The following is a 16,527-nucleotide window of genomic DNA, read 5'->3' as shown; positions in this document are numbered from 1 at the left end:
AATATCCAAAACATAAAGAACTAATACAACTTAATAGCAAAAAACCCCAAACAATGTGATTTAAAAATGGGCAGAAGAGCAGTCATTTTTCCAAAGACATATAGGTGGCCAACAAGTACAAGAAAAGATGCTCACCATGATTAATCATCAGTGAAATGCAAATCAAACCACACTGAAATATTACCTCACACCTGTTAGAATGGCTATTATAAAAAAGACAATAACAGGTGTTGGCAGGGATATGGAGAAAAGGGAACCCTTGCGTACAGTTGGTAGGAATGTAAATTGGTACAGCCACTATGGAAAATAGTATGGAGGTGCCTCAAAAAATTACAACAAATTTGTCATATGATCCAACAATTCACTTCTGGGTATTTATCCTAAGAAAATGAAAACACTAACTGGAAAAGACATATGCATCCCAGTGTTCACTGCAGCATTATTTACATTAGTCAGAATATGGAAACAACCCAAGTGTCCAATCCTATCTAATAAAAGAGAAACATGGTAATTAGCATACAACTGCTACCCTAGGGCGATATGCAAATTAACTGCCAGCCAAGATGGCGGCCGGCAGCCAGGCAGCTTGAAACTAACATGAGGCTTGCTTGCTTCAGTGACGGAGGACTCCAACATTCCCCGCCTGCCGCTGCAGGCCTCTGAGCTGCAACTCTAAGAACTATGTTACAAATATAGAAGCTAAACAAAACCCCAGAAACCTGCTTTCAGCGAGCCGGGATCTCAGAGCTGGAGTTATACATTGTTTCGATTATAGAACCCATACAAACCAGATACCTGCTTTCAGCAGCAGAGGCCTCAGAGCTGGGGCCAGAGCTAAAGCTGGCCCAGAATTTAAAAAAAAGAAAAAAAGGAGCAGTTGGGAGCTTCAGTCGGCCTGAAAACAGCCATCAGCCCCTCACCCAGGCTGGCTAGGCACCCCAGCGGGACCCCCACCCTGATCCGGGACACCCTTCAGGGCAAACCGCTGGCCCCCACCCACACACCAGGCCTCTATCCTATATAATAAAAGGGTAATAATGCAAACTGACCCTAATAGCAGAACGACTGGGAATGACTGGTCACTATGACACACACTGACCACCAGGGGGCAGACGCTCAATGCAGAAGCTGCCCCCTGGTAGTCATTGCACTCCCACAAGGGGAGCTCTGCTCAGCCACAAGCCAGGCTGACGGCTGCCAGTACAGTGGTGGTGGTGGGAGCCTCTCCCACCTCCTCAGCACTGCTAAGGATGTCCGACTGAAGCTTAGGCCTGCTCCCCGCTGGCAAGTGGACATCCCCCAAGGGCTGCTGGGCTGCCAGAGGGATGTCTGACTGCCAGCTTTGGCCCGATCCCCCAGGGAGCGGGCCTAAGCCAGCAGGTGGACATCCTCTAAGAGGTCCAAGACTGCAAGAGGGCATAGGTTGGGCTGAGGGGCCCCTCCAAGTGCACAAATTTTTGTATACCGGGCCTTTAGTTATAGATAAATGGAAAAAGAGAATGTGATACACATACTAGTACACACACACACACACACACACACACACACACTGGATATTATTCAGCCATAAGAAATGAAATCTTGCCATTTGCAATAACATGGATGGACCTTGAGGGCATTGTACTAAGTGAAATAAGTCAGACAGAGAAAGACTCATAGCATTTGATCTCCCTTATCTGTGGACTCTAAAGCTAAAAAATACCTTCCAAAAACCAACATCTTTTAAAAAAAACAAATTCATAGATACAGAGGACAGCTTTGGGAAAAAACCCCAAACATTACTGAAACCTACTTAAGGCTCTGTGATTTGGGCAATTACATAAAACCCAGTTATAAACGCTTAAATCATACTTGAAGTGGGATTGTGACCCATGCTCTATCCGTTATAGCTTTTCCTGGGTTGTGATAATTACAGAAATGGCAAGATTTTGTCACCTGTTGAGTCTCTCAGGGGATTTGTTGCCACCAATAATTTTGAAAAGTTTGGACCAATTTGCCTTTGCCACTGTGTGTGCTTTCTGTAGTATGTGGACTGAAGTGTTGGACATTCACTTTGGTGCTGCATCCATGGCTGTGTAAGAGACAGTGCTGAGATAGCTTCTATTTAATGTAGGGACAGATTGTTACATATGAATTGTACCTCTTATTAAAGTATGGATTCATAAAATCAGAGAGGAAACCTGTTAACATCAAGAGCAACAAGATCAATAACAGGTACTCTTGTGCATAGTGGTTTATGGAGAGAGTAATCCCTTTAGCTTAAGAAATGTGGGTTTTATGTTTGCATGCATGTAAGTATAAGCAATGGACACAGACAGTAGGGGAGTGAGGGCATGTGCTGGGGGGTGGGAGCGGCCAGGGAGAGATCAATGGGGGGAGGGGAAGGAGACATATGTAATACTTTAAACAATAAAAAATTAAATTAAAAAAAGAAATAAAGAAAAAATAAATGTGGGCTTTATTTCATAACGAAGATTTCCTTTGTATGTTGGACTGCCTCTAAAAATTCATTTGTTTCTTCTTCATGTGGGGGTGTCTCAGGAACTTAGAAAGTCTCTTTGTTTTCACATCATGCCTGTAGTGGGACAGGGAACATGATGCCGGCCTGCATCCCCGCTTCAGGACTAAAGGATCTAACCCCTCAGCTGGCAGCTCTTCCTAGAAATGGCTCTCCCAGGCTGTTTTGCCTAAGGTCATGCTGTCTTCTGAGGTTCAGTCTATATCCACTCACAGCCTGATTCAGAATAAAAATACCCACCTTTCTCCCTGCACTGAGAAACCATTCTGAAAGGCCACCCACCTTCAGAGCTCTCCAGAGGGTTGCATGAGGGCTTGGCTGAGACTGCACCACTGCCCAGCCTTATCCTCTGCCCAATTCTGCTTCCTTACCCTTCCCTTTCAGAAGTGTGGAACCCATGTGTATACCCTAATAAATGTTCCATACACACTATGAGATGCTGCTTCTGGGGAATCCAACAAAGCTTCAATCATGAGCCATTTCTAAGGCATATTATCAGCAAAGATGATAACCTAAAACTTTAAACAAGGTAGCTTCTGTAAACAGAATGCCCGGCATTAAAAAAGAAAGATTAAATAAGTTAATATGTGTAGCGTGTTCACATCAGTGCCTCTAAGTCATTACCTCTATGTGTGTTTTCTCTTGTTCTGATTAACGACACGTATTCTAGATCTTAAATGGACATTTAGGGAAGGCGATTCTATTTGGATCTCTGGAGATTGTTGATATTTTATTCCTTGACAATGACAGAAGATGGCGCTAGACGCTTGGCATTTATGCTTTTGTTCTCAATGCCCACTCTTCCCGTTTCAGGGAAGGGATTTTAGCAATTCCATCCACAACTGGTTAATCTATAACCAGCTGTGCTGAAAAAATGTGGAGTTTACTACAGCTGCCAGCTTTTGCTTTGTCTCTCTGTCTTCTCCTCAAAATGGCCTCTTAGTGGGGAGTTCCTGGCAGGAAGCATTATGTTCTAGAATCCCTGGGGAGTTCTCAAGTTGATGAAAAATCTATCTATGTATAGTCAAAGGATGAAAGGCAGTCAGCTGCTTCTAGTCACTTAGCTTCACAATACTGGCAACACTCCTGTGACCAGGTACTTGCTACAAGAGGTTGTGTGCACCCAAGTTAGGGGTAGATGACAAATACAAATAACCACATAATGAAGGAACAGCTGGAAGGAGTATTTAGGGGATTGTGTCATATTTTCTCAGCACAATCCCCATGTGGATTTCTAGAAATGTATGTCAAATTTGTAAACAAAAATGACACAGGTGCAGGATATTTCTGAAAACAGCTAATGCATGCTGACATGAGTTTGACTGAATAACAGGACTATCAAGAGCACATCTCAGTACAAGTATTTAGGGACAGAGAAAGCATTATTTAACAAGTACACAGGAGGCTAAGGGCTGTCTATAATCTTCTAATGTAGTCCCCAAAAACTTCTATGGGGGAGAAATAGATGCAGACTGTATCTCCATCAATTTCAGATAAATTATAAAGTTCCTGTTAAGATTAAAAATCTACACTGGCAAATTATCCATTTTCATTTTATTTAGGAAACCTGGCCCTACTCTGTTTTGTGTTTAATGGTTTGGTACTTAATTCATTTACTGCATCCTAGTTAAGTCTCTTTTGTCCTGAGGTCATTATTTCCTTAGTAAGCTATCAACGTTTTCATGCAAATATCTCAGGTTTGATTGATGAACTATTAGTCCTTTAATTTTATGGACAATATTTGCTCCAAGTTTGAAAATATACAGTAATTACCCTAGTGGAAGTGACTCTATATCCTCTATGTTTCAGAGTATGAAGAGGGGCAGAGTGAACACACATACCCACGTCTATAATTCTTCATTTCGGAAAATCTCATTACAACTAAAGTTTACTCTACCTGGCAAAAAGGCTGTATTCCCTGCTGGTCGTAGCCCTGACCTTTGGGCTTCCCTGTGGGGTTGGCTGGTTTCAAATCACTCGCTGTAATGTAGTATTTTTCACTTTCAAAATCACACAAAGAACTATGGACTCCTCTGTGAACCTTTTCAGGATACTTTCCAGATTCTCTCCCTTAAATGAAGTGTACTGGCTGCAGACAGATAGGGAAGAGCAGAGCTGAGCAGTGGCTGCCTCATTACTTGGGGCGTGTCCTCTCAGCCTGCCCACAGCCCTTTTCTGTCCATGTAGAATCACCATTTACTTAACAGCCTTATACAGTAAGTCCTCGAATATCAACATCGCATTCAACCTTGTTTCATCATAACTTAACTCTTGTTTACATCAATTAGCCTATGGTTTCCTCATAATTGTTTCACTTAGAGTTGCAGAATCTATCAATGACAAGTGAGGATTTACTGTACATATTTAGGTATGTGATCCCTGAATTCCTCAGATTAGTAGTGAAAGCCCCACTATCTAGCTCCATTCTACTTTTCTAAATTTCTCTCTTGTCACACCCTCTGAAATATTCAACCCTCAGGCTGAAGCCATGACAAATCATTCCCTCATTGCCAAATACAATACATACTTTCCACTGCTATACTTTTACCACAGTACTCACTTAAAGCCTAATCTATGTGTCTCTGTAATTTTCAGAAGTACTTTGTGATATAATTTTCAAAGAAAAGACACATTCTGTATAACATGTATTATGTGTTACATCATCAGGGCAGGATTTTAGATTCAAAGAATAGAAAGGACTTATATTTTTTTAAGGACTATTACACACCAGACACTATTCTAGATGTTTTCACTCAATAGCCACAACAACGCTGACACATAACTATCAACTGCAATTTATAGGCACACTAATGAAGCCCAGAAAGGTTCAATGCATGGCTAACAATTGGTTGAGCAGGAATTTAAATCTCGAGAGTATATTCCCTCTGCAAACCCCTCTACCTTTTAATGATTAGAAAACTCTCTCAATCATATCTATCAGACTAATTATGTAAAGAGATGACTGCTTACCATCAAACACAGTATTTCACCAAGCATTGCCAGGAAAGAGCAAATACACACTTCAGATCACATTTCATTTTGTATCTTTCTTCTACTCTAAGTCACTTTATTGACCTTGTATCTTAGTCCATTCACACTTAACATCTTCCACCTACTTTCCATTAGAGTGATGAAGGCAGGTATATATTCCACAGGGAAGAGAGAAGTGGGTAATTCTCTGAAAAAGGCTTTCAACATCACTGCTGCTTCTCTATGGCACATTTTGTCCCATTTAAATTTGTCAGTATTAAACTTGGCATCCAGTTCTTCACGGTATTGCTGAAAATCAAGGAAAACAGTCAATATTTAATGAGCTTTTACCACCTGATGCCCTCTACCCCACTTTGAAAGCTGTTCACACACAAACTATTAAAAAGCCTAACTTTTCCCAAAATGATTAAAGAACTGAAATAGTCATTTCTGAATTAATTTTTTAAATATATTTTATTGATTTTTTACAGAGAGGAAGGGAGAGGGACAGAGAGTTCGAAACATCGATGAGAGAGAAACATCGATCAGCTGTCTCCTGCACACCCCCTACTGGGGATGTGCCCGCAACCAAGGTACATGCCCTTGACTGGAATCGAACCTGGGACCCTTCAGTCTGCAGGCCGACGCTCTAATCCACTGAGCCAAACCGGTTAGGGTCCTGAATTAATTTTTTAAAATGGTTTTCTAGAATCTTTTTGAATAATGTTAATCTTGAAATCATTTGCTAATTCTACACAAATATAAGAATTTTTTCCTCAGGTCATAATTTCATTTATGTGGTTTTGGCAGAATGCCACCTATCCCTACATGATAATGCAGTAATATTGTTAGATTTTGACAAAGACTCCATTTCTTTTCTATCCTGGTCATCTAGAATTTCTAAATTAGATCATGAATGTATGCCTCTCAGTTAATTCACATCCAGAATAAAGAAACTCTGATCTCATTCAACCTACAAACCAATGACATCTTCCTGGAGCAGTTATGGCAAAGTTTTAAGCCAAGACATACACATGTCTCCCACATGTGTGCATGCTTGTCCAATCCTTCAGAAGGTTTGGAACATTGTGCAAATACTTTAAGAAACAAAACACTAAGCCTGCTTAAGTTCTACTTGGGTGATACATTTTACATTATCAATTCACTTGATCAGTGCCACCAATTCTTCATGTTTCTTTTTCAAAGTCAAACTCACTTTCTACTGCTTCCTTCAACTACAGATGTTACTCTTAATAGCAGATAGTGAAGTCAATTCCCTGGTTGACCCTAACAGTTCCAAAAAGGATACTTACAATGTAACTTTGAAAACTCTCAATTTCTTTAAGATCCCTGCTTTATTCCTATGAGATGCCTAATCCTTCCAGTCTTAGACATGCATAGCCAGAGTCAGTTTTTAAATCAGACTTTTTCTTCCCAAGGAGCAGCTCATTAACCACCCCAGAAATAAATGCCCTCGTGGCTCCCAGAGCCTGCAAAACATGGGTGCCCTGGCAGGACACATCTTTAATAGACACAGACATGATTTCAAGCCACCTTTTGATGACATCGAGAGATTTTTCTTATTTTCCTTGAGAAGCTCTCAATACATAGCTAATAAATCAACCTCTGCTGATAAATTCACTCAGTAAAGCACTGAAGCATACATATAAAACTCTTGCCGAATAAAAGAGAGTGTAGACTGGGATCTAAGAAAAGGAGGATGCATGAGGTAGATTCTTTGCCTTTAGGCATCTTGCAGTTCAGTGGATACAACTATTTCATGTACTCATAATGCGAACTTAGGGTGTTAAAAACTCTAAGAAACGTCATGTATTGAATGCTATGAATTCATGAAAGAATCAAACTCTGCTAGAGCAAAGTCACGAAGGCTAGTAAGGAGCTTGCCAGAACAGGAAACAGAAGGGTGTCGTGGACAGAAGGAACTGCTCAAGTAGTGATATAAATCCAAGGAGGGCCAGGGGGTCTGGGGAACTCCAATTAGTTCAGTGTTGCTGGTGCATCACAGGCAAGGAGGTGAATAAAGAGAAAGATGAGGCGGAGGAATAGACCAGAGGTGACTAGACTTCATTCTGCAGCCAATGAGGCAACATGGACCATCTCCAAGAGAAGGACATGATAACATTTATCTTTTCTTACAGCCTGATGCAAAAGTGATTTGGAGGAATGTGGTGCTTGGCACTAGTTAAAGAGCAGGCTAAACCTGGCCGACGCTAAGTGGTTAGAGTGTCAGCCCACACACTGAAGGGTCTCGGGTTCAATTCTTGGTCAAGGGTACGGACCTTGGTTGTGGGTTCATTCCCTGGCTCTGGTTGGGGCTTGTACAGAAGGCAACCGATTGATGGTCTTTCTCCCATCTCTCTCTCTCTCCCTCTTTCTCTCTTCCCTCCCTCTCTTCCATTCTCTTTAAAAATCAATTAAACTATCATTGTTGAGGATTAACAAAAAGAAGAGCAGGCTAGAGGCAAGGAAATCAGTTATTGGAAAACTGATGAATATGTGGAGATTAAATAATGTGCTATTGAAAAACCAATGGATCAAAACAGAAATCAAAGGAAAAATAAAAAAAAATACCTTGAGGCAAACAAAAATGTTATATTTCTAACATACCAAACTTTGTAAGATGCAACAAAAGCAGTTTTAGGAGGGAAGATCATAGTGATTAAATGCTTACCTCTTAAAACAAACAAAAAAATCTCAAATAAATAACCTAACTTTACACTGCAAGTAACTAAAGAAAGAAAAAAAAAGCCCAAAGTTATCAGAAGGAAGTTAATAGTGAATATTAGAGCAGAAATAAATTAAAATAGAGATTAAAAAGACAATAGAGAAGATCAATGAAACTAAAAACTTTTTATTTGTAAAAATACACAAAATTGAGAAGACTTTACCTAGATTCACCAAGAAAAAAAGAGAGAACTCAAATAAAATCAGAATTGAAATAGGAGAGGTTACAACTGATACCTCAGAAATACAAAGGATCATAAGGTACTACTATGAACAATTACATGCCATCAAGTTGTATGACCTAGAAGAAATAAATTCTTAGAAACATACAATATACCAATTCTGAATCATGATGAAATAAAAAAATATGAACAGATAATTACTAGTAAATATAGGAGAAGAAAAATGTTTTTCATCCATTGTTTGGAACCACTGCTGTAAAGCAAAGGGGAAATGGTGTTCAAGTGGGCAGGAAGCACCAGCAAGGGCAAAATAATTCAAATTCATTTCCTACATACCTCTGCCATAGGAAGCCACCTGAGCACTAATGTGGCCATGATTCTAACAGTGAGCCCTGTCACCTAAAAAGCAATATGGCTCTAGTGTCAAGAGCAGGCTCTAGAACCTGATTCTTTAGGTTTTTATCGCAATTCCACAACTAACTAGTTGTATGGCCTGTGCCTAACTAGTTCCCACTGTTTCACAGGGATATTGAAGTGACCTCAAAGAGATGAAATCAGATGATACAATGTAAAGCTCAGGAGGCAGGGCCTGTCACTCAGTAAGTGCTCAATAAATTCCAGCTGCTAGCTATGTCCCCTTCTCTTTGTTATAACCCTTAGTGTTGTCACCAAGGGAAACACATGCATATGTGGTTGTGGATATTTGGGTAATAATATCGCTTCATTTTGTCTCATGGCCAGTGTCAAACAAAACAGAGCAAGAAAGAATGCCCTCTGTTGGATTTAGGCAGAGCCAACCATGGAGCATAGGAGCAGAGCTGGTATTTCTGTGGCCCTAAATGTGAAGCCATAGAAATCAGGTGTTGAATCGACCTTGCCAAAGGCAGGGAGCGTTTAGAGGTTGGAGAATCATGTTTTCTGTCCAATGTTAATGAGAACACCATGCCAGGGTTAGAACCACGTCCTTAAATCTCTGGCAAATAGACAACCTGCTTCCACTTCTGAGATAGTAAAACAGTGCAAAGAACCTGCCTTCAGCTTCAAAAAACCAGTGCAGGAAAGGAAACCAGCAGGCCAGGTACTAATTATGAAACATTGAGAGGAGCCCCAGAATAATTCAGAAAAGAAAACCTCACATATCAAACAGTTTTCCTTCTTCCCCAGTGCTTGACTCAAATTTCTGTCATTTGGAGGAGGGTGAGGAGGGGATTATTGAAAACACCAAAGTATTAAATTGGCTCCAAATGATCTGAGGCCTTAAATGCAGGAATGGCCCCCGCAGCTGTGGGCCTGAGCGGGGAACACCAGCAGCTGCCCTCAGCACCACATTCCTGTTGGCCTCACCAGGCCTCAAAAGCACCGGACTGGGCCCGAGTGTAACTGAGACATCAGTGTTAGTGTCATCCTCGCGGCACAATGAGAAGATAATTATAATGTAGTTTTTTGAAATGGTCTTTCCTCAAGCATATTCCTAGAAAAAAATAGTCCAACAGATGAAATTACCAAAAAAAATAGTTTAAAGTTTGAACGAGGAGAGAAATAAAGACCCCTTTACTATATCAGGTTGCAAGGCCTTTCTAACTGCATGTTCCCCTGTTTTTGTTCACCGGCCCAGATTTTTTTCACATTGGATTTCCTGGAGCTCAAACAATGGAAACATCTGGATTCCATTTGTTGGACTAATAAGAGGTGGAATAAGTAGGCTAAAACGACATAAAACTGATTAGGGGAGAAAAGGGACTTCTACTCAATGTGATTCAGAGATGCATGTGCCTATGAGACACTTTCAAGGAATTAATAAGCCAATGATAAGCATTTTCCAATCAAAGATTAGCCAAATAGCCTGGCCAGCATGGCTCAGTGGTTGAGCGTCAATCTATGAATCAGGAAGTCATGGCTGGATTCCAGGTTAGGGCACATGCCGAGGTTGCAAGCTCGATCCCCAGTGTGGGGCATACAGGAGGCAGCCAATCAATGATTCTCTCTCATCATGGATGTTTCTATCTCTCCCTCTCCCTTCCTCTCTGAAATAAATAAAAATATATTTTTTAAAAAGATTGGCCAAATATAACCAAAGATTTAATTAAAAGTAGTGATAGCCTTCATCCTCGGCTTGAGGATATGTTTGCTCAGCAGTATATAACCACCATACCTATGAGAACCTGAGATGAAAGCAGATTCAATTTAGAAAGTATATACTTGAAGGAGCCACTAGGGATTTCCCTGCCTTTCACATGAACTTGTGCCAGTATTTAGGAATCTCTACTGGCAGGGAAGTCACAACTCCCCCAAATGCCCTTCTCCCTTCTGCCACTGACAAATTATGGTGCCCTTCTCTGATCTCCCTTCAGAAAAGAACTGGCTGATCATCTGCAAAAATCCAGGTAGTTGACTACCCAGCTGTTAGGACTTTCTGGTCTGCCCAGCCCCTCCTCCACAGAAAGCCCTAGCCATGATTGAGAATGGTGTAGGGGCTAGGGCCTGGCCCATCTGCTCAGTGCGTGGCTGATTCATGGGACAGGAGGAACTGTCAGACCTGAACTGTGGTCTGAGGCTCAGCCTGCCCAATCCTGCCTCCATCCCCTTTTCTTGCAGAAGCGCTACCCCAATAACGCTCTTCTCACTTCATCCCAGCATCTGCTTTCTGGAGCTTCCAACAGACACAGCCTATTTTCTAGTTTCCACTTAGAAAAACATCTTCTCAGATTTCTATATAAAAGCTCGGAAACTTCTGATAGAAAAATGAAGAGATGCTTTTCTGCCTTTATGCATTTCCTTTTAATCGTTTTAAACAGAATAGGGTTCACTTTTCCCTCTCCCTGGACATTTTTCTGAGGGACTCATCATTTAAACTGCACATGTTTCTATGTCCACCAGCTAGAGAGTGGTCCGCAGGCAGGAGGGAATTCTTCACTGTGTATGCCCACCAGTAGATAAAGTGGCATATCCTCCTGGAAATTTATGAAAAGAAGATTTTCTTTTCTAATGATTCTTTTCTTTACTGAATGGTAGAGTTTGCACCATACAGAAGTAAGAAAGTGAAGTAAAGGACTCACATTGCATGGGTGCTTTTATTTTTTATTTATTTATAATTTTTTATTGATTTCAGAGAGGCAGGGAGAGGGATAGAGAGACAGAAACGTCAATGATGAGAGAGAATCACTGATCAGCTGTCTCCTGCATGTATCACACTGGGGATCGAGCCTGCAAAACCTGGGCATGAGCCCAGACCAGGAATCGAACCGTGACCTCCTGGTTCATAGATCGACGCTCACCTACTGAGCCACACCGGCTGGGCACACGGGTGTTTTTATATGTAGAAATTAACATTACTTTAAGTGGAATTGGGCTTTAGAACTACTGAGTATTGTAGTGGTTATGGTCATTCCTATAAATTCTTATAAGGACGTTCATTAAAAAGAGAGCCAAAGAATATTTCTCAATCTAAAGCAACTGGTAATGGAAATAAGGACTCGTGTAATAATTGGCTTAATGAATTCCATGAGTGAGAGGGACACAGCAAATTAAAGCGTTCAACACCAAAAACAGTGATGGGACATTTCAACTTTCCAAACTGAAGACAAACAGCAGTGCTGATGGTGAATTGATGTGTCATTTCACTGTTGTTGGTTTTAATTGTTTTAATTTAAGAGAATACACAACTTAGGACTATAAACAACATCTAATCATAGGTAAGGAGGAAAACTAGGTAAGGCCAAGTGATCGTATCAAAACAACAAAGGACTTGATACCTGATGCTTGTGTGACCTGGGTCTAGCTAGCTTAGATCTCTAACTAGGAAGAGAAAAATAATGTTTTTTACCTTGACTTTTGCAGTACATCCTGAAAGTCGAAAAATTCCTTCAGATTCCAAACCAGATTCCTCAACCTTCTCAAAAAACTAGAAAACAATGATACATTACAAAAATAAACACCTCCAATATGACTGCAAACATCTGAAATAACACTGTTGATGACAACAAATGATAAATTACCAAGCATACGTATGTGCCTGGTACTTGAATGCCTTGTTAAGTTTTCACCATCACCCTATGAGGTCAACATTAGCCTCTGATTTGCAAATGAGGAAATGGAGACTGAGAGCTGTTATATCTTTCCCAAGATTAACCATCAAATGGCACTGACACTCTCAACTTGTGCTCTTCACCGCTAAAATATGCTGGCACTTCACTACTTTAAGGTCTGATTATTACACCTCTTTCTGCAGATTGCCCAGTAAGAAAATATTCTAAATTCACTATCATTAGTTACAACCACTCTGGCTAAGGAATTATAGGAACTCAAGAAATATAACCAAGGAGGGAGAAATTATAAAGGGTTATAGCTCTCATGACCTCTCATGGTGATGGTGTTAAAATCAGTATCATCATCATAACTATTAACAGTGAGTGTGTACTTCTTGTGTGTTAGATGCCATTCTCAGTACTTTACATCTATCAGCTCATTTAAATCCTCACAATAAGGCTGAGGGTGAATGGTACGGTAAGGATGAATACTTGCCCAACTTCACGCAAGAGCCTCTTGCTATTTTTCTTTTAAGACATAATGCCTGGAACTAAGGAAGCTCTTACTTGTAGTGGAGAGAAATAGATGTTTAAGGGGAAGAAACACATCCACAAGAAAAGACTCTCCCATAGAAGTGGAAAGGTAATACCTCAAATTGTCTTAAATGAGGAACACTTCACACCAGTAGGAATAATAGCTGACATTTGTTGAGTTGCTAATACAATATAAATCTGGACTTAGTGTAACTAGCATTTATTGTTCACCATCCATTTTCTATGTCCTGTGCTAGGTTTCTGCACTTACATAATAATATAAGTTCATGTACTGAATATTCTCAGTCTTAGATTTTTCTGCATTTTTCTTAAAACTGTCGTGTACAGAGAGGACAAAAGATATAATTCTGGTTCTAATTCAGAAAGAAAAGAAAAATCTTAGAGTCACCATGGACCGTGGCTTTGGATATATACTGAACTCCTTTTCCCATCTACCTCTTGCTAGCTTGTGTTCATGGTTAAATTACCCTGCCCTACTATTGCCTCAGTTGCTTTATCAGTAGAAGGGACACGATGACACCAGCCTCCTCTGGCTGTTCAGTGCTGAGGAGATGTGACCGGATATGGAAGGCACTGGCACAGCCCTGTGCAGGAGAGGCACCCTACAGATGGCCCCCATGCACACTGGCATGTTGCTGGCATCCTCTGCCATCCTCCCTGCTCCCACTGGCAGCTAACTAATCACCCAATTTGAGGAGTAGTTCAACTTTAATTAGTGGTAACAAAATTTAGAAGATAGTGAAGAGATGGAGAATTATTACTATGAATAATGCAAACATATGTTTCCTCAATCAATATTTTTACATATCATTTCTAGTAAAACCTCAATTTAAAAGTCAATAAGACTTATGTTTAGGGCTTGGAATTTTAATTATGCCACTGGATGTCACTGTTAAGTAAATGCATACTTAGGTAAACTGGTGTAAATTGTTGGGTATAAAAAAACATGACTTAAAAGCAAATGTGCCATTCACCAATGATAGGGAGATATTAGCATAGGATAGTTCAAATCATATCACTTCTAAAACTTCCCAAATCAAAATTCCTCTTTGTCTAATTGTACAAATCTTCCCAGTCATACCTAAAAAAGTATCATAACAAGCTGATTTTTAGATTTTATTAAGCTTTGTTTGGAAAATTCATCTAAATGATTACAAATATATATTTTGAAATGCCCAACCTATGATACAGTTCAGCAAATACGTGTATGATCAGTAAATAGATTGCTGATAATTGTCATATTTTATCTCAGACAGAATAATGAAATACACATAAAGACATACATACACACAAATAATATTTTTTAAAATACTGAATAAACCAGATGTAACCAAAGTAAGCATGTGACAGAGCATCCGTGTCCACCACCTGATGCTTTATGCTCAACAGGCTCCAGAAGTTCACCGCAAGGCAAACTGGTCCAAGTACTTGTGGGGTGGCAGGGGCTTCATGGAAGGAAGCTGAAAATGGCCTGGGCCTGATTCCTAACAGGGCTTAGCTTTATGTCCTTAACTCTAAAGGGAAAGCCATTAGCAGGTTTACAAATAGCAAACTGCAAGCAGGAGGCTCTATCAATCCCCATTCCTCTATATTCCACTCACTTTTTGTAACACAAGGGGCACTTTCACTGCAGGGTCCTTCTTTCGGTCATTCTCCAGCAGGGCTGTAAGTGGAACTCCAAAAATCCCATTGTCTTCATCGGAAAATAGTTGAGAAAGAAAAGAGAATCAGAAAAACACTATCTTATTCCAAAGTGTCAAAGCATTAAAGTCAGAAGAAACCAGTTTTCTTAATTACCTCTTCCTTTTACTTTCTCTGTTTTGTTTCTCTTCAGTGGAATTCCAAAGGCATCAAAAAAGGCTGTCAATTCAATCAGAGAGAGGTGGCGGATTTTCTTCATGTCTTCAGCAGACAGGTCTCCTGCTTCAGTTAAGCCAAATCTGGTTTTCTGAACAATAAATTTCTAAAATATATATTAAAGATATTTATTTTTTTATTGCAAAGAAAAATTACTATGCTTTCACTCAAATGCTACCTGGACATTCTAAATATATATGCTATTTGCAAAAAAAAAAAAAAAAAAAAATCTCTGAGGAGCATGCTGCATTATAAAAAGGTGATGAATATAATTTTCAGAACATCTGCAGGTTACTACTATGCTAAATGTGAAGCAAAACAGTGGTCTGAAAATACTACAACATCGTCATCCCAACCATAAAAACTGTCTTCTTCTAAAGACCCTCCTAGATGGTCAACAGCAAACATCCCAGGCATCGCATAAAATGTACACACCATGGGCACATGTGAGACAGGCATACAGCCACATCATCTAGGTACTCCACGGAGAGCTTTCAATATATTTTTTATTTTGAACTATCAGTGCTTAAATCAGGCATCATCTGTTCTCTTCTGCATAGTTTAAAATACTGACATTTCTAAATTGAAACTGATCGCACATGCTGCTGAAAGAGTAGTTATTTTACCTTCAAAATAAAATTTAGGTGATTCCAAATAGTCTTAAAAGAGAAAAACGCAAAGAAAGTGCCAAATAATCCTACTATCACTTTGAAGACAGTATTATTGTTATATTCTCTATTTCCATATTAGAAAGAAAAATATACTAAAACAAAAAAAAAAAACCCTTAAACAATCCAGAAATATTGTAAAGACTATGAGACCTTTAAAAAGAAAAAGGCTGTTCTTATTAATATATAAGTATTGCTATAAATATTATATATAAATAATAATAAAATATAAGTATTAAATAATAAATACATAATTAACATATAATTATATAAGTATTATATATATATATATATATATATAGTATATAACAAATACTTTTCTCTCAGAAAACCTAGTATTAGGGAAAAAAGTTAAAGTAGAAAAATACCATAATTATTTAAATTACAAAGCTTTAGGTACACAGTCTTCATAGGGGTTCCTTAAATTAGAGCTTCCTTGGGGTTTTAAATCCATCCAATTCATTCATTCATTCAATCAATCAATCACCAATTATTCATTGGAACTCCAAGTATTTAAAAGTTAAATAACAAAATGTAGGATGTGTTTTGGGGTATAACTTGTGCTATTAAATGTTTAGTTATTTTATCTTCTTTCTGAGACCCAGGCCCCATATAACAACACATAACAACAACAATATAGACAAGAACCATAATCACTTATTGAGCAATTATTGCATTTTAAACCCTATGCAAAGTTCCTCATGGGCGGGAGGCTGGCCTGTACCCTGGGTGTGCAAAACTTCCGGAGGAGACACACACTCGGATGAGAGGACTGGGGGCAAGCGTCCTCCCTTGGGCAGCTCTCTCTAACGATTCTGAGGGACTCCCCACGAAACCAGAGTCCCACTGGACTCCCTCTCTTGCTCTAGAATGCCCCTGTGCCCTTCACCATAGAGGCTGCTTAGAGACCAGGAGGGTTTTGGGAGTTTAGCACACATAGGTTCAAATCCTGTTTCTGCAATCTACTAGATATGGGCTACTTAGCTTCTTTGGGCCTCAGTTTCCTC

General features: G+C 39.6%; 1 protein-coding gene across 1 annotated transcript in view; it reads right to left on the bottom strand.

Annotated features, from left to right (window-relative positions):
* Positions 1 to 16,527, bottom strand: part of ARHGAP28 (Rho GTPase activating protein 28) — a 135,727-nt gene that overhangs the window by 15,711 nt on the left and 103,489 nt on the right. Inside the window, exons 7-10 of the mRNA XM_081096497.1 lie at positions 14,793 to 14,958; positions 14,597 to 14,688; positions 12,239 to 12,316; positions 5,635 to 5,797 (exon numbers count right to left, since the gene is read on the bottom strand). Coding sequence (XP_080952623.1) covers positions 5,635 to 5,797; positions 12,239 to 12,316; positions 14,597 to 14,688; positions 14,793 to 14,958 — 499 coding nt within the window. The remainder of the gene's footprint in view (positions 1 to 5,634; positions 5,798 to 12,238; positions 12,317 to 14,596; positions 14,689 to 14,792; positions 14,959 to 16,527) is intronic.

This window comes from Myotis nattereri, assembly GCF_964212035.1.
Source record: "Myotis nattereri genome assembly, chromosome: 8".
Classification (NCBI taxonomy): Eukaryota; Metazoa; Chordata; class Mammalia; order Chiroptera; family Vespertilionidae; genus Myotis; species Myotis nattereri.
Note: the sequence above shows the minus strand (reverse complement) of the source record. Positions and strands in the feature narration are given on the sequence as shown.